Below are 25,814 nucleotides of genomic sequence, written 5' to 3' on the forward strand. Positions count from 1 at the left end.
ATATGAAAGTCATATTCAAGAGGCATGTAAAAAAGTGGGCGTGGCCTATGACGTCAATTAAAAAAAATGCCCAAGGGTGCCCAAGTGGCACCCGTCAGGTTCTTGAAGTAGACACCCTACACTACAACTTTCAGCAAAAAAAAATGCATATATACCCAACATGATGGTCATGCGGTGGTCATGCAATAATTTTGTTCATTATCTACCCGACTAACAGTACTATTTCGAAAATGAAGTAAAACAAAACATTTTTTTGATTGATAAAGAGCATAGAGATGTATACATCTCTATGCTTTTTAATAATATTTATTAATCATTCAGTTCAAAATCAAAGTGATGGTACGGTGCATTATAAAATATTACCGTAATTCTATATTAATAAAACACTGTTCACAAAAGACAAATAATTATTTATAATACAAATAATCGTACAAAATGTCATGGTATTAACATAATCATATACAGTGGATTAATTCAGTAACAAACTTTATATAACCAATATAAATTCACAAAATCGTACAATTTAGTTATGTAGAATTTCTTTTATTTATTTATTTTTTTTTGATAAAGAGATATCGATACTAGTAACGTTAGACGATAGCTAAGTTAATGTTCGAAAGATGGCTGTTTCTGCTTCGTGGACGTGGACATGTAAAAGCGTTCGTATAGTTTGCCTGGTTCTTCTCATTATCACCATTCAAGTCCATTGTGAAACTGTACAAGATGAACTCCTTTTCGCACCTGGAGGACAACTAAATATGAAAATGGGACAAGCAAAACCGCAAAGGTAATGCGCTCGATAATTTGTTTAGTCCCACATATCGATAATTGTGTGTCTCAGTCTGAATCCTTAGTGAAGGTGTTGTATACCTTACTGCGGCAGCCCGAACACGTACTGTGTTCGGGCTGCGAATAGCTTCACCCAAGTTCACCGGATCCGGACCGGATCGGCCAAAAGAGATTCGGGAATTTAATGATTATTAATAATATGGTAAGAAATTGAAATGAAGGAATCAATACATACTTACAACTTAAGCCGGAATATTCACAATCCTCAAAACGAAGAAGTAATGTCCCAAAACTAGGCAAAAATGGAGGGATGTTTTTCCGACGTGCATTAAAAGTCGTTTGTACAGGAACCAATGGAGGATCGATATAGCCTTTTGACGAGGCAACGGGATAAATTTGATTTTTGTCAGCAAACAGGCGAAAAAACAAAAACAAACAATAAAAGAAAAATATACTTAAAAAATAAAATAATAATTGAATATGCGTAATATGTGTGAATTTCAGTAAGTTCGTATGTTCATCAGATTTGCCAATAGCACTAAAGTCCATATAGAAAATATAACTTAAGGCCCCGACAAAAGGCTATCATTCGATGCGTCGGAGAAAGATTAACATGAATATTCATGAGTCTAGTTCCGTAAATTCTTGCTTTTCCCTTTGCCTGATAACCAGTCAACATACGGCTTTGGTTTTTTCTTTGAAAGAAATAACATATTTTCTTTTGAATTATTTGTTTTTTCTTTCTTTCTCCTTCATTTTTTTCTTTTCTTCTGTTCTATTTTATTTTGCTTCGCCCTTTTTTTTATTCTCGTTATTTTGTTCCCCTACCTTCTCTTCATTTTTGGGTCGTTTTTTTTCTTCCTTTTTTTTTAGTTTTTGCCTTTTGTTTTTCTTTTTTATTCTTCATTTTTTTTTCTTCGCTTTTTTGTCTCTAATTTTCTTCTTGTCTTCTTTGTTTTCGAGAGATAATACTCATGGTGTCGTACTACAATTTTTTTATCATTATTATTATTATAGAAATCTACAGATAGAGGTAAATAAACAAGCGAAGAAATAAATTATTTAAGAAATATTTTCAGGGGCGTACCCAGAATTTTCCGTGGGGGGGCAAATTCGTCTGCCCAAAAATTTGACAAGCAAAAAAAAGAAAACTTGTCTCAACCAGAAATAAATGATTTCGTACCAGAAAAAAAATTGACAAGCAAATAAGAAAAAAAAAGGTCTACAAGTTCAAAAGAGGGGGCACTTGTGGCTCGTCGGGATCAGTTGTGATTCGTCATGGGGGCAGGGGTACGTCCATTGCATGAGTTATGACTCGTCAGAGGGGGGGGGGCTGTCTACCCCCCCCCCCCCTCTTAGGTACGCTTGTGAAAATATTCGTTGATCAAAATTATTGAGTGATCAGCAAATCATCTCTTTAAGATATTGATGCCCATTTTCTGGAACCCAGCAACTGAAAGGTCTGCGCTGACTTAGCCTAGAATCTAGAGGACTCCGTGATGTGAAATGATTTTAAAGACATCACGGAATCCAATGCTGGCTCTCACATATTTTAATTTTGTTCTTTCTCTCTTGTTTTTCATTTTATTTATTTTGTATACTGTGCATGCATGAATCGTTCTGTTAGTTTGAATTGTATGTTGCATGTTTTAAATAGAATTTAAAATAAATAAATGAAATGAAAATATATGCTAATCTCATTATCATCCAACAATTTTCATATACTATTGATGCTTATATCAATATCGATTTGTAATTTGTTTGAAAGGAGAATATAAGATGATCATGAAATATGATTAAAATTCATGTTTGTTTCTAGATTACTATGTAATCTTTCATCTTGATGGCATTCTTTAAGCCTCAATCATTGAGTATATAAAGCTCTGAGGGATATAGGCCTGTAATTGCAAAGAATTGAATTTGGTCATTACATATAGGATGCATAAATTCGCCGGGAATCTTGCTTATCTGATTGTTTTCCTGGCATCCAAGAGGCGCTTTTCTCGAATACGTCCCGTTCTTTATCTTAATTGTTTTGCTTATAAGAATTAATGAATAATAATGATGACACTAAATCAGCTTATCTATATTTCTACTGCAGTACCACTGAAGTATTGATGCAGAAATCAAATTTTGTGATAGATTTTGTCATAACATCCCAATAAAAGTCAGGCCTTTGTCATGTTCCTTTTCCATTTTTCTATAACAAGTGCGTCGCAAGGAGGCGGTGGGGTGGCCTTCCCCATCCTAACGCCCCCCCCCCCAAAAAAAAGAACATGAGAAATGGTGAGAGCGAAGGGGAAAGCAATGGCGAAAAAGATAGCTTTGCGGGATTTTCTTTCTCTATAAATATTTGCTTCCGCGCAAGTTTGCGAGGAAATCATGAAAATATAGTTTTCTCCTTTGTTTACCTTTCCCCGTTTTCCCATCTCGGCTTAATGCTATTTTGTTTCGTTGCGGCATCAAGTTTTTAAATATAATATTTGGGAACGGAACTTGTATTAAGATTACAGGTCAAAGTAATATATTTCTTCAAATTGATCAATACCAACTTTTCCGATCCCTAGGTAAGGGCGGTAAACTATATAACAATGATGTCAATTACCCACAAAGGCTACTTCTTCCGCTTTTCAGCTCTTTACTATAGTGCATTTATTTGGGGCCGCAGACGGCCTTATCATGAGCATGTAAAGGGGCAGTTATAAAAATTGTGAAAAAAATACAATATTACTAGATGATGGAAGTTCATATGTCATCAATCTCCTGTCGCCTATTTTGCGCCATTAATTTGATATTTTGCTTGTCACTTTTTGTTCCTAATCATTCAAATACACTGTTAAAAATGATTGAAAAAACGCTGTTTACGACACGAATCACACAATTGTTTAAACAAGTATTTAAAATCTTAAACAACACAGTTAAATTCAAAATTTGATTATCAATAATTAAATTCAAATATCAAATCAATAATTAAAGATTGATTGTTTAAGATTTTAAACACTTATTTAAAATGTTTAAACAACTACTGCACAATTCACACAATAAATAATTTTCTTTAAATTATTTTTTGACAGTGTAAGCACTTCATATAAATGAGCTCAATTAGGGGCGGAACCATGATTTTCAAAAGGGGGCAAATTTTTCCAATGAAAAAATTTGACGAGCAAAAAAAAAAAAAGAAGAAAGGTTTTCCAACCAAAATTAAGGAAATTTCGTCCAGGAAAAAAAATTGCTAAGCCAAATAAAACAAAATGAAAGAAATCTTTTTAACAAAAAAAAAAATTATTTGGCCCGAAAAAAATTTGACAAGAAAAAAAGGGGGGAGGGGGCACAGTACGGTTTTAACACCATTTTCACAAATTTTCATTATGCTTCTCAAGGGGGGAGGACGAGCCGGCTTTGCCCCCCCCCCCGGATCCGGCAGTGAGTTGGATGTTTTTAATGTGAATTTGACAAGCACAAAAGGGTCTTCAACATAAAATTGGAGATTGTTTCGTATCAATTTTCTTTAGAAGGGGGGTGATTAAAAAAACCTATGCTACTGCCATGGTGATTAGAGATTATCAAAGCGGCAGAATTTTTTTTTTAATCATAATTATTTATTCTTTACAATATCTTGATATTTATTTTAAAAGGAGGCAAAGTTGTTTTTCAGTATGTCCTTTCATTTAAAATCATATTCATTCCTTCCTAATTGCTATTACAAGTGAAAAAGACGAATAACATCAATAAAATCAGGATTCATATTTAAGAAAATCGTTATTCTAAATGTAAAATTAGAATCTGTAACTATTTCTTTAATATCTCATAATCACAAAGGGAATAATCATAATACAGACTAAAAGTTTCTACATGATCTAGATATCTCTTAATATAATTATAAAAAAAATCATGCTATTCGTAAATTTTATTTGTTCAGTATATAAAACACACACACACCAAGAGAACAGTCATGCTCCCCCCCCCCCCCTTCCCATAAACAAAGCATAAAAAGAATGAAAAGGAGAAAGAAATATAAGTTTATAACAAATGACAAATAAAAAAATATATATTATAAAAACACAGAATGTAACAAAATAGCAATATATATGAAATAAATTATTTTTTTCATTAATACAGATTTTTTTTTTCAAATTAAAATGAAAAAATGGTATTGAATTACATGCCTAAATCACGAGGCGACTTGCCGAAAGTTTTGACTTACATGCATATTCATTAAACTGTTTTGTAAAGGTAGAGACGTCATCTTATGAATATTTATATACGCATGCGCAGAAACTATTTTCACTTTCTTCAAACATGGCGATCTCGCGATTGGAACAAAAGTCCGAAAATTGACGTTCTTTCGAAGGATTTCTTGGAATTGTATACATCAGTTTTAATTGAAAGTTAAGCTGATTTAGGAACAGTTTGTTTAGGTAAGATTGATATTCATCGTTAGATTTTTAATTCATTATTATCACCGGTTTTCTAATGCCAAACATCGCGAAGTTTTGTACTCCGGTGAGAATACATGGTGGAACTCAGGACCCCGACACTGTCTGAAGACGTGTCGGGGTCCCCGGGGCAATGGTATACCCAGTTGTTGTGTATCCGGACGGGTTGTGTGTCCGGACGATCAATTTTAGAATGTCATTTGGAAAAATTTACAAGCGAAGTTTCATCAATTTTTTGTACAAAACGTTCGGAAATATTATAAAGAACAAAATAGATAATGATTACAAGTAATGAATTCATATTTTTAGTGTAAATCCACAGACAAAAAAGAAGGCTTCAAAAAGATAAGTGTCCGGACACCCGACCCCCCATCCTACGAAATTGTCATTGCTTATAAACTTAGCCTTAACCTTAGAGTCCTCTGTTGGATCTGAAAATTAGAAGAAAGCTGTTGTTCGAACTTAGTTTAGTATGTTCTTTTCATGAAAACTTGTATTAAGGTTGGTTATGGACAGCTGGCAGCCGTCTGTTTCGAGGAGTTTATTTTTAACAATAAATTTTTTTTTAATTTAGAATTTCTCCAAGTCTCGTACACAGACGGCTCGCTATCATGCAGTCACCATTAGGGGACTTGCAATGCGAAATCCCCCCGTTGGGGCTCTTCAAATTTTGTCTTTAATGAATAAAAATTTTGAAAATTAACGTGACCAAAATGCAAATTAATATTCCAACTTGGCATTAATTGCCAAAAAAACAGAAAAATCAAGTTAAAAGGAACAAAAACTGTGACTTACCTCGGCTTTCGCGAAAGATCACTTCCCTGTTTTATCCGATCTTAAGTACATAAACATATGGCCATTGAGTCCCCTGTACAGATCGTGCTAGAACTTTAGTCTCTGTATTTGGTGAGTGAAGCCAACGGAGTTCAGCTGAACACCAACATAACATAGAGACCAAAGATTTTGGTCTAGGTTGGTTAATGTAATTCTTATTATTCCATGGATGTCATTGTCAAATTCTTTCTTTGCCAAAATGAGTTTGCTTCTACTCTCTCTAAGACTCTAGTTCTACTTATTTTTGGTGAATTGTCAAGAGAACAGACCAGGGATAGGGTCCACTTCTGGGAGTATGTTTTTTAATTCTGAGGCCGTGTGAGGGGGCAATAAAAAGCTCTCCTGACTTACTTTTCATGAGAGCAGTAGCACTACAAAAGTTTCTTCTTTGACACATAAAATAAGGCATGTAAGGAGGTGTTTAAGGGAAATAGGGGGGGGGGATGAAAGAAAGAAACAAATGATGAGAGAAGGAAGAAGGGATGAAAGTGAGAAATTAAGAAATGAAATAAAGCCAAAGAAAGAAAGAAAGTAAAGGGAAGTTACAAAGAAAGAAAGAAAGAAAGAAAGAAAGAAAGAAAAGGGGGACAAGGAGAATGAATGGAAGAAAATGGAAAATATGAAATAAAGAATGAAAGGTAAAATGAAGAAAGAACAAAGGACACATATAATCTGGAAGAAAGAGAAAAAGTGCTAAAGAAAAAAAAGAAGGAGAGCAAAAAAGAAAAGAAAAGAAGAGGAAGAAAGAAAAAGCTGAAAAAAAAATCACTCGCTCTATAATTTAAACTTGCAGCTAGAGGTCATGGTCCTGACATAGAAAACAAAATTTGCCAAGCTAGAGTTATTGAATCAATAAAATACAATAAAATATAAGTACATACACCCTCTTGTACACACTCCTTACCATCTAATCATGATTCATAGCTCTTTTCCGTAAAAAAAGGTGAGTGTAGTGGAAGGTACTCTCTTGAGTCTCCCCTCAACTTCTCTTTAGTTTTTTTTTTAGAAAAATAATAAATTATAATCATTTGTTCACAATCATTTCCGTATTTTCACTTTTGTCTCTAAATTGATACAGGTTTCTATTGTACGATGTGAATCCAGGAGAAGGCTTCAATCTGAGAAGAGATGTTTACATGAGAATAGCAAACCTGGTCAAGAGGCTTCTAGAGAAAGACAACTGGGTTCTTGTTCTTCCACCCTGGGGCAGGCTCTACCATTGGAAGTCAAGGAACATGCAGCAAATAAGGATACCGTGGTCTACCTTCTTTGATGTGGAGAGTTTGAATCGCCATGTTCCGGTCATTGAGTTTGAAGATTATATAAAGAGTAAGATCTGCAGATCATTTGAGGCTTCATTCTTCATGTATTAAATTTTTATATCTGGGGCAAGGTCACTTTTCAAATGGATATATTTTCATATTACAGCATAAATGGGGAAAAAAATTATCTGGTAAAGAAGTATCCAAGGCAAGTATTAAAGTCAATAGGACATCTAAGTGGTTGGCTTTGGGTTCCTGGCTCTATACCTGTATGTGTATTTATGTTTGAGATTTTTTTTTATGTCTATCAAAAATGAATTGCAATTTTTGGCTCACATGCATAGCAGAGTGAGACTATAGGCGCCGCTTTTCCGACGGCGGCGGCGTCAACATCAAATCTTAACCTGAGGTTAAGTTTTTGAAATGACATCATAACTTAGAAAGTATATGGACCTAGTTCATGAAACTTAGCCATAAGGTTAATCAAGTATTACTGAACATCCTGCTTGATTTTTATGTCACATGACCAAGGTCAAAGGTCATTTAGGGTCAATTAACTTAGACCATGTTGGAGGAATCAACATCAAAATCTTAACCTGAAGTTAAGTTTTTGAAATGTCATCATAACTTAGAAAATATATGGACCTAGTTTATGAAACTTGGACATAAGGTTAATCAAGTATCACTGAACATCCTGCATGATTTTTATGTCACATGACCAAGGTCAAAGGTCATTTAGGGTCAATGAACTTTGGCCGAATTGGGGTTTTCTATTGGTCACATGATCAAGGTCAAAGGTCATGTTAGGTCAATGAACTTTGGCCATGTTGGGGTTTTTGTCTCACCTGCGAAGCAAAGTGAGACTATAGGCGCCGCTTTTCCGACGGCGGCGGCGACGGCGGCGGCGGCGGCGGCGGCGGCGTCAACATCAAATCTTAACCTGAGGTTAAGTTTTTTAAATAACATCATAACTTAGAAAGTATATGGACCTAGTTCATGAAACTTGGCCATAAGGTTAATCAAGTATTACTGAACATCCTATTAGAGTTTCATGTCACATGACCAAGGTCAAAGGTCATTTAGGGTCAATGAACTTAGACCATGTTGGAGGAATCAACATCGAAATCTTAACCTGTGGTTAAGTTTTTGAAATGTCATCATAACTTAGAAAATATATGGACCTAGTTCATGAAACTTGGACATAAGGTTAATCAAGTATCACTGAACATCCTGCATGAGTTTCACGTCACATGACCAAGGTCAAAGGTCATTTAGGGTCAATGAACTTTGGCCGAATTGGAGATATCTGTTGAATTCCCATCATAACTTTGAAAATTTATGGATCTGATTCATGAAACTTGGACATAATAGTAATCAAGCATCACTGAAAATTTTGTGCAAGTTTCAGGTCTCATGATTAAGGTCAAAGGTCATTAGGGTCAATGAACTTTGGCCGAATCGGGGGTATCTGTTGAATTACCATCATAACTTTGGAAGTTTATTGGGCTAGTTCATTAAACTTGGACATTAGAGTAATCAAGTATCACTGAACATCCTGTGCACATTTCAGGTCACATGACCAAGGTCAAAGGTCAATGAACTTTGGCCGAATTGGGTGTATCTGTTGAATTACCATCATAACTTTGAAAGTTTATGGATCTGATTCATGAAACTTGTACATAAGAGTAATCAAGTATCACTGAATATCCTGTTTGAGTTTCAGGTCACATGATCATGGTCAAAGGTCATGTAAGGTCAATGAACTTTGGCCATGTTGGGGTTTTTTGGTGAATAACCATCATATCTCTGTAAGTTTATTGGTCTAGTTCATAAAAAGTGGACATAAGAGTAACCATATATCACTGAACATCTTGTGCGAGTTAGAGTAGTATTCAAAGTCAGCACTGCTGCTATATTGAACCGCGTGATGCAGGTGAGACGGCCAGAGGCATTCCACTTGTTTGTTGAATAACCATCATATCTCTGTAAGTTTATTGGTCTAGTTCATAAAAAGTGGACATAAGAGTAACCATGTATCACTGAACATCTTGTGCGAGTTAGAGTAGTTTTCAAAGTCAGCACTGCTGCTATATTGAACCGTGTGATGCAGGTGAGACAGCCAGAGGCATTCCACTTGTTACAATTCATTCATAAATCTAAGTGCTTGGAGGTATGATTGCATACATTTTGAGATTTTGTAACCTGCCTCACCTTTTATGCTTAAACTTGCCTAACATTTAGATTCTGCCTAAACTTTTAGTTATCCAATCGTCCTAACTTTTTTTTTAATATGTGTCCAATGTTTTTTTGCTTTGAATTCCATCACAGTTACTGGGGAAGCAGCTATTGATGAGCATGTGTACCTTCAGAGTTACAAGGAAGGTTGGACCGATGGTAAATGGGAAGAGAGGATGCATGAAAGAGAGTGCAATGATCAACCCACCTACCAAAAGAATGGCGAAGGGAAATACAGGGGCTGGTACTGGGGGTACTCGGAAGCCTATGCAAGAAACTTCAGGTGTCTTTCAATTCAGGGTGTTGCTGGCACCCTCGTCCCCTACCTCACAAAGAATATTACTGCTAGGTGAGTCATTCTTGTGATCAATGTCTCCCTTGTTTCATTTAGATCGATTTAAGTTACCTTAATTATTACTTTAATTAGTGCTGTGTGTTTTTTTTTATCAGAGTATGAGTCTGAAGCTATCATAAAATCTAATGTTAGATTTTATGATAGGGATAATATACATTTGTTGTGGAGATTATGGACTCTATCCACACGCACACCACCAAATCTCTTTGACCACAGAAGTGTGTTCGACATAGGCAAACTATTGTTTTGCATATTCTGGAATTAAATAATGCTTCAAACAAGTAATGGAGATTCACTGATGCAAGGATGTTTGACTGTTGCAGAAAGAATTTAACTCATTCACATGAATTTGAATACATTTGCTGCCTAGCCTACCAGGAATTTAAGCTATAAAATAAGAGATTAGTTAAGGAAACATTTCATTCTTTTACATGTGCTTTGATCTTCAGATCAGTTATGATCGACAGAGCAGAAACTGCCCTGCATGACACATTTGGGAGGTCTCTATATTGGGAAGTAAGTTGTTTGTAGCAAAAAATATTCAATCGTTTTTGCCTGCAGTGGGTTTTGCGGTCACTTATATTTCTTGCACAAGTTTGTTTGTCTTGTGAAACTGTTTTGCATTCAAAGGCACCTTTGCTCACTTCTTTCACTTTCAATGGCTTGTTTCCTTTCTTATCAGTGGATGCTTACTTTATATGCAATCATTGTCATATATTATCTTCTCTCTACGTTCCAGTCTAAAATCACCATTCTTAATATGTACATTACAGAAGTATGTAGACATGAAATTGTAGCATGTTATTTGTTGTGTATTACTATAAGTAGTAGAAACCAGTTTCGGATCATATTTGTAGTGTTTCACTGTAATGGTGGTGGTAGCCTTAGCATAATGAGATAAATTATAACATTGTTTTCAACAAAGTGAGTGAAAAAAATATGCCTCGAAAATTGCCAACTATATTTCCTGAAAGAGTTTCATCTCTCAAATATTTTGTACTTTTTTCCATATGATATGTTAAGTGCTTTTACCAGAATGTATTGTTTGAGTTCTTGTGATGTGAAATTTGATTTAAGATGCAAAGATGGTATAAAGATTTGAATGCAGTGAAGAATGAAGAAAATCCTACAAGAATTACAGTAAAATTGATTGCAAGATACCTACATGTATTTGAACATGAGCATTGGTTGATAAAAACAAAATTGCAATGAAGTTTACTGGAACTGAGATCTCATGGATTTCTGCATTCATTCATTGCATTCATGCTTTACTTTGACACAAATCTAATGGTACATTACATCAAAAAACAACTCCTGATTTTCCAGATATGAATGATATCAAATAATTAGGGAAAATATACTCTTTCAGGATATTTGCAATATGTGCTCATGACAAAGACATTCAGCAAATTGTCAATTTTAGAGGTGTTGTTTTTTTCTACCCACATGTTAGAGTGAACACATATTCATGTACATGTTGTAACAAAATGTCCTACTTTTGTACAGTCTTTTTGGTCAAACTGAGGTGACTAACCCTTCTATTTCTCTCTTTTCTTTTTACTGAGCCACTTTGGATCAAACAAATTATTTTATTTTACATTGTCATTATGCAATTTACTTTTATTTTCTTTGGAATGGTCAACAACACATAGTAAACACAATTGTGATAAAATGATATAACTTTTAAAATCTGTATTTGTATTATTTAAGCCAAAACTATTTTTAAAGATTGTCCTTATGTTGCCTCATTCCTTTTTAACACAGAGGTAGTCTTGTGGGTTCTTTATCCCGAATGCTAGCAATCACACGTGAAATGGGTATTAATAAGTAACTCAAAATTTTCTGATACAAATCAATAGGATCTGCTGTATGTGAGTAAAATCTGTTTGATGTCAAATTGGCAGTGCAAGGAAAATGATGCAATCAATATTTATGCATTTATCCATGTTGGTATTTTTTATTTTCATATTAAAAAAATAATAATTCAAACTGGATACCATAAAAGATATTGAAAATAATTCAATTGTTGGCAATCTTCAGTGTGGTCGCATTATGCCACTTAGATTTCAAGATTTCGCAAAATTAGGTCAATGTGAATTACCCAGGTTTAGATCTATATGGTGACGGGTAACCTTAGTAACAAACTGTATATTTTAAACATTCTTATGAAACCATTGCATTCCGCAATTACATTAGTTTTATTAGTGTAATCTATTTCTATAACATTTTCCATCACATTGTTATCCTTTCCTCCCTGTATCCTTCATTATTGGTGAAATCCTTTGTAGATCTGTTGTTTTATCCCGCTGTGAAGAAGTTCTTCATGATCACTACGGACAAACCCAATACTGGAATGTAAGTTCACAGTGGATAGCATCACTTTGGATTATTGTTTTGATATTTCAAGTTTCACTCGGGTTCTCAAAACTTGACGTTGTGTGGAGGTGTATCCTTATTCCCAAGCACCTTCATTAATTCCATCATATCAAATACAACATATTCATGAAATTCATCAAACTTCAAACATACATAAAATACCTGCAGAAAATAGAGATGTAAAATTTTTGCCAAGATCTTTTTCAAAATATAAGCTTAATCGTGACCACTTTCTTTGCATGTGCAACATTTTAGTGACTTGAAAATGATACTGCATTTCCAGTATTTTCTGTGAGAAAATTTTCTGTTGGCCATTTTGTTTTTTAAGAAAATGAAGGCATTGAAATTGTGTATTTCCCTTTTTTATATATATTTATTCCCTATAGGAAAATGTTTTGAAGTTCTAGGCATATTATTTGAAGTTATTCCTGAACATTGCATAATTGTGTGCAATTTGGTAATTATTATGCTGGTCGGCAGTGGCATAATAAGCCAAAAAGGGGGCTCTATACATCTATGGCGAATCAAATAAAATTGATAAAAAGTCGCAAGCGAAGCAAGCAAGCAAAAATAATGACATTTTATTACAAATTCCAAGTGTGTGATAGATTTTGACATAATATTAAGAAAAAGATATATTTTACCCTTATCCCTTTCCTTTTCTTTTTTTTTCTTGGTCCTGATTTTTTTTTGGGGGGAGGGGCAAGAACACCCCCCCCCCATTTGTACGCCAGTGCTGGTGTGTAATACAAAAGCTTTCTACACCTCCATGTATACTCACTTTGTGGGCTATAATATAAGGGAAAATAAAAGGAGCAGAAAGATACAAGGAGTATTATGATACATGTATATCTGAGCATTGTTAGGAATAAGTAAAAAGAGGAATTACAAAAAAAATTACATTATGAATTATTCATAATTGAATGCATGATGACTACTAAGTCACAATATTTTAATTACATTTTTGCATTGTGATAATATTGTTATGATTGATGGGCTATATTTTCTGATTATTGAAAGCACATTCTGATGGAAAAAATATTTCTTTGAAAGAGATATGGCGATGCTACATCATGTCTGATACTGCATCTCTTATTTATTTCTGTACTTATGGCTGTTTAACATTTGTTGTGTTTGTGGCAAAACTATGTGTACATACCACAATCCCTCTTTTAGCTCACTAAAAATGTCTGAATGTTTACCCCCTTAAGTTCATGTGTGCCCAACAGTTTTTATTTTCCAGTTTATAACAACTACCGCACCGGTGTTAACACAGGAAGCTGTGTGGATTCATTTCAGGGAATTTTTTTAATTTGATCTTTCTGATTGCGTGTAAGATCCATCTTCAGCTCATATCTAGGGCCTATTGCACAAAATCTGTGCTAAATTATATGAAGCAAAAAATGTCAAAACTTTGTTTACTCTCTATGTTTCTTCATGTGGACAATCTTCTTTTTACATGATTTATTGGTAAAGAAAAAAAATATCTTACCATTCCCAATCAAATGATATAGATTATAATCTTTTTATTTTTAGTGCTTAATGTGGTGATAAATTTAAATCCTACTGTAAAATATTGTTTTTTTCAATAAATACTTGGATAAACCCATACTAATACTGCAGTGTTAAGTTACACAGGAGTGCTGAATACAGGCACAAATGTAATATTGTCTTGTAATGTTTCCCTGAGTTTGCTAACCAATTTTCGTTTACTAACTTTTCCTTCAGCTCACTTAACTGTGTAATTGTTCAATTTTCCAAATAACCACGCTATGCTTTCTTGCATTTATCAAAGCCATGTCTGTGAATGTGTCTTTTACTAAAGTTCAATCATTTTTTTTTTCAAATCTTTTGAATGTTCTATTGATAGTTCTTATACTGTGTGGTGTTGAATGCTGTAGAGCCACTCTCTGTTGCATCTTTGTCTTATTCATTCTGTCACAAATATGCATTCGCTTTGCTGCTTAAAATGGTGAAATTTATTGTAACGTGCTTGTAATAATGCTTGTATCCATATTTCATCCACAAAACATTTAAATCATATGTGTATTCATAGTACAACAAAGTTCCATAAAAGTAGACAAAATATTCCAGAAAGCATTTTGATGTTTTTATTTGATCTAATTGCATGTTTTGCTTTTTAAACCCATATATTTCATCTACTATGAATTTGATCTACATGTAATTGACATTAGGTTTATAATACACTACATGTAAGTCTAATACACACTTACATGTAGTTTTAGTTTACTCTAGTAAACATTTGGTATAATTTCCCCTTTCTCTAAAATTACTTTTGACATTGTTTAATATTTTTTTGTTTATGAAGTAACCGTATTAAGACTGAGTGGTATTAGACCAAATGTGTGTTAAGACAAAATAGGTATAGCCTAACTGGAAATGAAACAAATTGGTTAATGTGCTAAATGGTCCCAATGGCATTTAGAGCAAATGGTTAGTGTGGTATTTGAACAGGTTTTATATGAAGTAAGATTAGACCATGTGGGATGAGTCAAAATAATCCATATTGAATTACTTTGAATTGAAATTGATTCAGAATTGTAATGGATTTACTCAATTATGATATTTTTTTGTTAAAGGCAAGGCGAAGCTTGCGGTTTGCCAAGCATCTTAGAGACATCGGTGATGAGTTCCGTAAAACATACTTGGATTCCACTGATGCTAAAGATAAAACACCCGTTTTAGAAGACTGGAGAGAAATGAAGGTAAGATAAAAAAAAATGAAAAGAAATTGGCCAAAATGAATGAAATTGTGCTTTTTTATTTTTTTTCCTTTGTAAGAACAATCATTTTTGTGATAGTTTTTCAGCTTAGATTTAAAAAATTTTAGTTTGTAAAACTAGACCAGATCTAGGTCCATGATGTTATAGTGACAACTAATGTTGGTTTTACAGACTAAACTTTTTGAAATCTAAGCTGAAAAACTATCACCGAAATTTATTTCGATTATCTTTAAGGCAACATACTCAGCATAAAAACTTGGTATTGCCAGTAAGTTGCAGTCACCACCCAGAAGTCCCTAGTTTGAAAACTGCTTGACTCTTTTAAGAACAGCCCCTTTTGTCTTTATTTGTCCCAGCCAACTCCAGGAAGCGCTGTAGGTGGTCCATATATCGCCGTTCATCTTCGGAGGCAAGATTATGCAAGGAGTAACAGGAAAGAAGTAGCATCCTTACCTAAAGCAGCTACACATATTAAAAAGAAGTTGAAGGAACTAAAACTCAAGAAGGTCTTTATAGCAACAGATGCACCTGTTAGCGGTATGTCATGTTTACCTCTGGCAATAATGTGTACAAGTCCTTTACTGTTTACAGGGCGGCATTTAGTGAAAAAACCAAGGGAGAAATAAATAGAAATAGAGAGAGAAAAGTAAGACAAGAGAAGAAAAGTTATAAAAAGAGGCATATAGGTCATGTCACTTCATTTATACCTCTATTTATCAAGTAAGAATTTAAAAAATGTATCTTAGCTCACCACCCCCACCCCCATCAAAATACCCTTGTGCCATCCCTGAATGTATGTAGCTTTTCTTTTGGGGGAGGTCATTATGAATTTGGTACTGATCAAACAGAAAAATCAGGGGAACATGAACTGCCAGAAGTTTGAAGGAAAAAGTACATTGACCGGTTACACTTCGTAATTCCGAAACACGTAAATTGCCTATACCTCGATGTTCATTAATCCGAAAACATTAAAGGGTTCGTTAATCCAAACATTTGTGGCGTTATTCCGAAGGTTCGATAATCTGAAAACAAAATAAGGTTCGATGTTCCGAAGGTTTGTTAATCCGAAAACGAAATAAGGTTCATTAATCATTACGTTTTCAGGCTAGTGAACCTTCGGAATTACGAACCTCACTTTGTTTTCGGATTAACGAACCTTCAGAATTACGAACCTCACTTTGTTTTCGGACTAACGAACCTTCGGAATTACAAACCTCATTTCGTTTTTTGACTTACGAACCTTCGGAATTATGAACCTGTGGAATATCCTATCCTTCGGAATTGCGAATGTATGCGCTTTGACCAAGGGGTGTTTTTCACTGTAACAAAGGGCCGAATTCACAAAGGTGGTTTTGAAAACCCACGGTTGAGTCCATGGTTTATGCAGATTTCTTAGGCTTATCCATGGTTAGTCCATGGTTTATGCAGATTACACGAATGCACACTGCTCCGGTCTGATCTTCAACCCGTTATCAGCTCATCTCATCAGTAAAACATCATGTCTGGAAGAGGAAAGAGTAAAACTAACTTAGGCTTATTTTACCGTGTATATTAAAAAATGCCCAATACTGATGCGCGCTTTTGTCACAGTGCGCCAAATTGACGCCTGTTGCCGAGGTTACCCATGCTAATTTATTCATGAGTCCACTGTTTTGAATTAATGAGTCCACTCTTCAAACAGTGGACTCGTGAATAAAATATCGTATCTAACTATGGTAACAGGCGTCAATTTGGCGTACTGTGACATAAGCGCCCAACAGCATTGGACATTTTTTATACATGCGCTTGATACGTGCTAAATTGAGCGTAATTTATACAGGAAATCTGCATAAACCATGGATTCAACCGTGGCTTTTCAAAACCACCTTTGTGAATTTGAGTCCCAGTTGCGTGCTGTATAAAAGGCATCAACACATTGGTCACACCATAGTAAGAGGACGTACACTACTGTATATTAATTATATCATGTGCACGTCAGCATTTATTAAGCATGACTCAATGCTAGTCAACCTTAAAACTTTTTGACCCCCTCCTCCCTCCCTGTACATGCTCTTCTAGATACATGTATATGCTGTGAAAGAACCAAATATGTATTTGGTGTAGACTCGAGCCGCAAACATACATGCATTATCTTGGAAGGGGGATGTATTTTACCTTTTCTCCACATGATTACCACGTGATTAATGCCAATGTACTCATTCCAAACAGAGCTACCAAGTCTCGCGCATTATGCGTGAGACTCAAGCATTTTGGCCTCTTGTTCATCCCCTCAAATCTCTGTCTCACGCAAATTTCACAGCCTATCCCCATATACATTGTACACAATGTCTGTGATCTCACTCAGATTCACAGAAAATCTCACGCATAGCTGGTCTTTGAACTTGGCATCTCTGTCCAAATGATATCTCTGTCACCATTTAACAATATACACGTAGAGAGTGTTTTATATGGCTGCAAATTCAGTTCATACATGCCCAAACATTCGAAACAGATAGAGAGATATGTCAACATTAGATAAGACTTGAAATTAGCTGAGGAAAAAATTTCAAAAGTTGAATAAAATGAACTAATTCATTTTTTCAGGTGGTACTATTAAATGGCAGTATATGAAAGGGCCTTCAAGCTTTGGAAAGTATCCACCCACACTTCAACTATGATTCATTTTATCTCTATCTTACACAGAAATTGACCAGTTAAAAGTTCATCTGAAGGGGTTTGAAGTATATAACTATATACCTCCCAGGACTGTTCATGATAAATTCATGGATGGTGGTGTCGCTATTATAGACCAGTGGATCTGTGCTCATGCAAGGTAGGTGCTCTTTGATTGCACAATGCAAGAATTATATTCCCCAGGAAGTGGAGACTGCACACATTGCATGTGATGTGGTTAAGCTCGGTTAAACTATTTACATGTACTTCCATATACGGTTCTTGATAAATACTTGAAGAGCTGCCAGCTAGTACTGATTTTCAGTATTTAGTACTGAAAAATGAGAATACTTGTGGTTTCATACAAAATACTAATTTTCAGCTTGTGTGTTTTCCTATGGTATTTCTTCGAAAATATTGATTTCCTCACCAAAATACTGATTTTCAGTTTTTAGAATACTCAACAGTTCTTGTTCTGGTTGGCAGCTCTTCATGAATGATGGTATTGCTATTACAAACCAATGGATAGTTTTTCTTATTGCACATTGCTTAAATACTCCCCAGGAAGTGGAGATTGTGCGTACATTATATGTGGTAAAGCGAGGTTAAACTATCGGCTCGGTGTAAAAATGGCAGAGGTAAAAATGGCAGAGGTAAAAATGGCAGAGGTAAAAATGGCAAAGGTAAAAATGGCAGAGGTAATAATGGCAGAGGTAAAAATGGCCGAGGTAAAAATGGCAGAGGTAATAATGGCTGAGGTAAAAATGGCAGAGGTAAAAATGGCAGAGGTAATAATGGCAGAGGTAAAAATGGCAGAGGTAAAAATGGCAGAGGTAATAATGGCAGAGGTAAAAATGGCAGAGGTAAAAATGGCAAAGGTAAAAATGGCAGAGGTAAAAATGGCAGAGGTAATAATGGCAGAGGTAAAAATGGCAGAGGTAATAATGGCAGAGGTAAAAATGGCAGAGGTAATAATGGCAGAGGTAAAAATGGCAGAGGTCATAATGGTATAGGTAAAAAGAGTCTTCAACCCCCATGAAAAAAAAAATCAAAAGGCCCCCGCATGTAAGCCCTACATAGATTAACTAAGAAAGGTTCTAAGAAAATAAAAATAATGGAAAGGGTGACATTCTTAAAATCATAGATAGATCGTCTGCACCAAATTTATAATCTTTTGGCTAGAATATCTTATTTTTTCTGGACTCTCATGGACGGCCTTCTCATGTCAAATCGCTGTATTAGTATTCAAATTTGAAGCACACTCTTGATCGCAATTGTATTTAATTCATTACAGGGGAAGTTCAACCTCGGTTAAAAGTCATTGTAGAATAGCAGAAAAAGATAAAATGATAATGGTGAGGGTTTTAGGAAATCAATCAAAGATTTAAAAAGCTATACTTTTATATTTCAATGGTGACGTCATTTGCGAGCAGCTTTCCCATATTTGGTGTATAGAAAATGTTAATGAAATGTAATTTTCTAAAATCCAAAGGTTTTTTTTATCTTCAGTATATATCAAGAGACAAATCATTTCACTGACGCTCCTGAAATATTTTTAAAAGCAATTATGAACCATTTTTAGTGCATAAAATGTCATGGGGCAGCTTCCCATATATGACGTCAAACCCTTTGGGAACCTGGCATCCACTTGGACTAGCTGCATTGAGGTATTGCTCTATAAAGACTGAACAATAATTGTATCATTTACATTTAACGTATCACATTAATCAGGGGCAGATCCAGGATTTCCAGGGGGGCACTTTTTCCTGAAAAATGACATGCAAAAATGTTTTCCGCCTACTAACTCGTAAACAAAATAAATAGCAAGCAGAAAAGGGTCTCGCTTTAAAAAGGGGGCACACTTGAGTTAGCATATCGTCGGCCTTTTGCCAAAAGGGCCTTAACCCGATTTTAGGGGTTCTGAATATTTTATAATAAATTTAACACATTTCATGTAAAACTTAATAACTTAACACGTTTATCGAAATTGGCTTCAAAAGCAAAAAAACGACCACAAACTTTTGATTATTTGAGAGGCCAAAACCTTTAAACGCCATTATCTCGAAATGGCCAAAAGCAGTTAAGGCCCTTTTGGCATAAGGCCGACGATATTTGCTAAGATTTTAATTGTACCTCTCAAGGGGGGGGGGGGCACGGGTCAGCTGTGCCCCATGGATCCGCCAGTGACATCACTGGCGGATCTATTCATCATGATCCATCATGATATGGAAATTTAAAAAAATATTTTTATTACAGAATGTTCAGTTATTTTTTTCATCCAGTTTAAATTATGAAAGTAGTTCGACGTAGACCCGAACTTGTTCGTTTCAGAGGGTTAGTGGCTGCACACATTGGTGTTTACATTTTAAAAATCGTTGGGTTTGTATGTAAAGCGTTGTTCTGCTTACGAGCTTAAGATCCTTTCATCATGCAGTCACTAATAGAAATCATTTTGGCAAGAAAATGCTTGAGTTTAGTCATAAATGACAGAGTGTAGATCTTAAATGACGAAAAATAACATAATATTTAATCAGTTTTTATAGCCCATTTCGTCGACAAGAGTCCGGTCATGGATGATAATCATAATGTAGCCTATCTTTATCATCTTTACCTCTGCCATTTTTACCTCTGTCAATTTTACCTCTGCCATTTTTACCTCTGCCATTTTTACCTCTGCCATTTTTACCTCTGCCATTTTTACCTCTGCCATTTTTACCTCTGCCATTTTTACCTCTGCCATTATTACCTCTGCCATTATTACCTCTGCCATTTTTACCTTTGCCATTATTACCTCTGCCATTATTACCTCTGCCATTTTTACCTGGCATCAAACTATCATGCTGTTACTCTGTGAATGAGTTTCTTAGTAGATGAGGAAAATAAGTTACTGCTGTGTGTGGAATGATATAGAGTTACTTGCTTTTAAAATTTCAAAATAAGAGGCTTTATTACTCCAGTTCATTTGGCATCACGTTTTTTTTTTTTTTCTAAGTGACTTCTGGCTGGTACGGAATGAAATTGTTTTATGTGAATAATTACAGATTATGAAACTGCTCCACCCCCTTCCTACATGATAGGATATCTGTCATTTCTTTGAGAAAACTAATTCTATTACATGTACAGTGTAATGTCATTTAAAATTATCCGCATAATGTGTCTTCTTTTAGTCTACTCTCTTCTCTTCTTTTCTCCTTTATTCATTTTTGTACTTCAGATATTTCATAGGCACTGGTCAATCCACTTTTTCATTCCGTATCTACGAAGAGCGGCAGCTACTTGGGTTTGACACCAAGATGACGTATAATAGATTCTGTGGTGATGGGGAACCAAAAGATTGTGAACCCCCATCGGTATGGCCAGTCGTCTACTAATCCATCCACGATGTACATTATTTATTTGGCTGAAGAAATTTTCATCTTTAGATTGGCAATAATAATATTTGTATTTAATGCTTATTTAATCTAATGAGATGCAGAATGTTTGAAAGGAACCCTTGCCAGTATAATTGAAAATTAGTAGTTTTGGACCTTTTATTATACTGCCAAAATGAGCCTGTGCTTGGGTTGACAACAAGATAATTGATTCTGTGTTGAGGCCTTTAAAAAATGTTTGTTTTCCATAACAGAGGGGGAAAAAATAAGGGTTCGCCATTTTTGTCTTGCCTGCATAGCAGAGCAAGACTGTTGGTGCTGCTTTTCCAGTGGTGGTGGTGGCGTCGTCAACAATGAAATCTTAATAACGATTAAGTTTTTGAAATATGAGCATAACTTACAAAGCATATGGACCTTTTGTTTTGAGAATCAACATTGAAACCTTAACTAACATAAGTTTTAGAAATGTCATAACTTAAAAAATATATACCTATTTCATGAAACTTGGACATCTGGGTAATGAGTAACACTTATCATCTTGCATGACTTTCTGACCACATGATCTAGGTTAAAGGTTATTTAGGGTCAATGAAATTTGACAATGTCGTGGTATTGAAAACATACAAAGGTTAAGATTTTGAATTATTAAGTTAATTTTGCAAGTGTAAAACCTTCAAATTAAGTACTGGCAAATGTATGAATGTTCAAACGAACACAAACTCATACAATAACAAAAGTTCGAAGAAACATTGTTAGAGGACCTTGCCAGTTGATAGAAAATGATTTGAAATTTTGAAATTTTCAATATTTTGTAAATTATTATGGATGATAATTTCTGATTTGAGTATTCTGACACAATGGATATTCATCAAAATGTTAACACATTGTTTTTAAAAAATTGCTGTTTTTACTTCAAAATCTTGAGTATTTTTAATGGCTTAAGTGAAGTATTAAAGCGACTTTTCAGTGACAAATCATGGGGAAATCAAGGCTTATCTCAGAACAGATTCAAGTCTTCCACTCGGCTGCATGCCTGGGGGTGTTATGAATAGACGCCTGCATGTCTTGGAGGTCTGTAGGAGAGCAATAGTTAGTAGACTAACCAACCAGAAGTAAACTTCCTGGTTTTACTTGAAACATGTAACTTCTCAGAGGTTATTTATTTTGCTTAAGCAATCAAGAGATGTGCTATGAGTCTATGAATTGGGATTGTTGGAAACTGGAACTGTGATGATCCAAAGCAAATAACCATCACGAGTTCTGTCAAATTCGTGCTGTCCGAACTTGATTGCATTAGTCCGACGGGCGCTCATGACGGACGGATATATTATGCAAGTCAATTGGCCAAATTTCATGTTGATTCAATTTCCCCATGATTTGTCAGTGGCTGGGCCCTTTAAACCAAAATTTATTGTGAAATTATAGATTTTTGAGAAATGAGTGTGCCTTATGTGTGCTATTATCACATCTCAGTATTGTCTTCCAAGTGGAGGGATAGTTTTATAAAACTCCATGTTCTATCTAATTCTCAATGCTAACATTACAAAGGTCTTATTAAAATCCTGATTTTGATGTCTGTTGTCTATAATATTGTCTGTAATGGATGAAAAACACCCAGGAAGAAAAAAAAATATATTTGTACCAGCAGTTTCAAGATATCTTGGACTGACAAATCATTTCATTGACCTCCCAGGGAGATTAATTTTAACACATGTAGAATATTGAAGAAAATTGGGAAGGTGTTATAACCAATGCCTTTAAATGAAGATAATGATAATTATCTTCATTGATAATTATCTTCATTTAAAGGCAGAGAAACATATCTTTCATATGTGAATAAACAAAACAAAATAGAGATTTCAATCTGGCACAAATGTGAGATATGTCTGAAGTCATTCATTGTGGCACTGCAGGAGAAAGGGGAATCTCTAAATTTTTATTGAAAAAAATAATTCTTTTCACCTGTAACCTATCAATAAATTTCAAACATATATTTGTACAACTCTGGTAAAGGAAACCCTAATACTGTATAAAATTGTGAAAAAAACTTTGGAATATCTTGATTAGTTTGCAAGTTATATCCACAGATTTATTAGATTACAATATTATTTCATACATTCTTTAATAGTTTAATCATCATTCTATTGGACTTTTATTACTTTTTCCTATAAATTCTTTCTTCTACATTTACATAATCCAAATCAAAGTCAGGAGGATATTTCCCTGAAAAAAATGTGTTTGTTTACTATATATTTGTCCATATTGTTATCTGTGTTAGCATATTGGCTTTATCAGGGAATCAATAATATATTTATTACTAATGAATGTCAGTTTATGCTCATGTATTTCCCCATGATTGAAGACATTATTAACTTAATGACAATATTTGCTGCATTTGTATCTATTTGAAAAGATGTACTTACTGTCATGATTTAGAGTATATTCACATTTGCTGTTGGTCTAATCATTTGGTCTATTTCTAAGATAATCATATACCAAATTGGCTTCACCCATTTGGTATACTATCTATTTGGTATAAATGCTTTTGGGTTTCACTACATCTAGTTCCATAACACAATGGTTAACGATTGATTATACGCATGATTGTCGCGATTGACTATACAGTGTAGTCAATGGAATCAAACATAGAAAAATGTTTAACGATCATTTCTAAGTTTAGTGTTACGGGCCCCTGGTTTAAAATACCCATTTAGTCTAATTCTCAATTGCTCTAATATTTTCCCATTTGTATTAACATCGTCAAATCAAATTTTAGCGTAATAGCAGTTCATCTAACCATATAGATGAAGTTGTGCTATGCCAAGTGGATGTTTTATGAAATGGGTATTGCCTATTACTGGAAAATAAACAAAATTGCAATTGAGCTAAATGACAATTAGACCAATTGATTAGTTGATGAGTTGGTAAGATATGACTATGTGAAATGGGACCATATGGAGAGTGGACAAATCGGATGTAAGCCAATCAGCAGTATATGCAAGTTGAATAGTATTGTAATTTTTTTTTACTATGGGATATGCAAAAACAGAGATATGTTATTTATTACTCATTGTCAGAGTTATTTCATGATTAATGAAGAAATTATATGGAATATCAAACCTGGACAGAATCAATTAGCAATGCATTAACATTGTTTGGATATCTTTCTTTCAAGAGACTGTTTATGATGTGATGTGAAATAATTGACATTGACTATCAATTGAATATTCTTCTTATTGTCACTGTTGCCAATATTCCTGAAAATGAACAAAGAATATATGAATTAAGGCCAAGTTGACCAACATATCCTTTCTAATATCAGTACTTTCTGATATCTTTGCATATATTTAGTGGTGATTGAAGGAAGCTTCTACCAACAAGTTGGTATTGATAAAAGCTGAAAAACAATCAATTTACTGATGAAGGTTTGGCAAAAAAAGTCAATGAGAAAATGGCAGATTATTCCTGAATTTTTAGCTCTATCCCACACATTTTTTTAATTACAAAATCATTTATTTGACATCAATTCACTGTTTCCAATCAGTTTAATTTCATTCAATTCAATTCTATGAGAATTGCAGTAAACTTCATTCTGAAATACTTATTTCATTTATATCAACATGAAAATTCACAAAAAGATATTAAGTATAAGAAAAACCCTTTTTAATCTGGAAAAGTAGTGGCCTTTTCTTTCCATCACTATTCTTATCTTTAAGACTAAAACATATCATACTCTAGATATTTCACCAAAATTATAGTAGCAATTATCAATATGCAAATACATGTTCTTATTTTTTTTTTGCAATCATAACCATCACATCACATAACACATATCTCATGTGTCTTATGTTCTGTTTGTAGATATGTGATATCAAACTATCTACAAGTTAGTTTGTGTTATTTGGGTATATTATCTAATGTAACAGTGAATAGTGTTTGTCTAGAATTTGTACTAATTCAATATTCCTTGTTTTTATTATTATTTTCTTCTTGTCAAGGAAGATGAAATCCATTAAATACTATTAAATTACACCAATTGTACTTCAAAAGTTGCAGTCCTATTCATATCTCTGTCATTGAGCTAGGTAAATGGGATGTTTGTAGTTTGCACATTGCAAATATTGATTGTGAATTATCAACTTATAGATGAATTTGAACCATCTGCATATCAAGTTGAATTATATGTAGTATCCATTATAAGTAGACCTGGGCCCCGTCTTACAAACAGTTGCGATTGATCCGATCAATTACAAGTATGGATGGCCAGCAACATCAACATCTAAAATGCAAATGTGTTCAAAATAATTTCTAGATATGATGTATATTCATTGTTCTCTTAAAGATTCAGTGTAATTCTCTTTGTTTAAAAAGGAGATGCAAATGTGCAAATTTCCTGCAGAAAAAATTATGACATTGATTGCTTTCCACACAGTTTAGATGGATTGGTTCAATCGTAACTCTTTTTGAGACGGGGCCCAGTAATCAAATGCAAATTTGACTTATGACTATTTTTTTCACATTAGTTGCAAATGACCTGTAATTGATTGCAATTTTCTTGTAATGTCCCCTTCAAAAGTTTTTCAGGGCTGTAGCTGATACTGATACAACAGGGAAATAACTAAAGAATGACAAACAAAAATGAAAATGATACATAATGGTATTTGAAAAATACATGAATCGTTCAATTTCCTACATTTAAAAGTTTGGAGGGGCGTCCAACGCATAATGTCGCAGTCAACGCATAATGTCGTAACTTTTTA

General features: G+C 34.3%; 1 protein-coding gene across 2 annotated transcripts; it reads left to right on the forward strand.

The window, feature by feature from the left end:
- Positions 1 to 583: 583 nt before the first annotated feature.
- On the forward strand, positions 584 to 23,091 carry LOC121411525 (GDP-fucose protein O-fucosyltransferase 2-like). 2 transcript variants are annotated; one of them, XM_041604297.1, is made up of 8 exons: positions 584 to 787; positions 7,138 to 7,388; positions 9,650 to 9,905; positions 10,361 to 10,427; positions 14,888 to 15,013; positions 15,388 to 15,568; positions 17,714 to 17,843; positions 20,898 to 23,091. In XM_041604297.1, exons 1-8 carry the CDS (start codon positions 621 to 623, stop codon positions 21,052 to 21,054), a joined length of 1,335 nt encoding a protein of 444 aa, XP_041460231.1. In that variant the 5' UTR covers positions 584 to 620; the 3' UTR covers positions 21,055 to 23,091. The 2 variants fall into 2 exon arrangements, with proteins under 2 accessions (XP_041460231.1, XP_041460230.1); XM_041604296.1 differs by lacking the exon at positions 10,361 to 10,427 and adding an exon at positions 12,200 to 12,266.
- The last annotated feature ends 2,723 nt before the right edge of the window (positions 23,092 to 25,814 follow it).

This window comes from Lytechinus variegatus, chromosome 3, assembly GCF_018143015.1.
Source record: "Lytechinus variegatus isolate NC3 chromosome 3, Lvar_3.0, whole genome shotgun sequence".
NCBI classification, from domain to species: Eukaryota; Metazoa; Echinodermata; class Echinoidea; order Temnopleuroida; family Toxopneustidae; genus Lytechinus; species Lytechinus variegatus.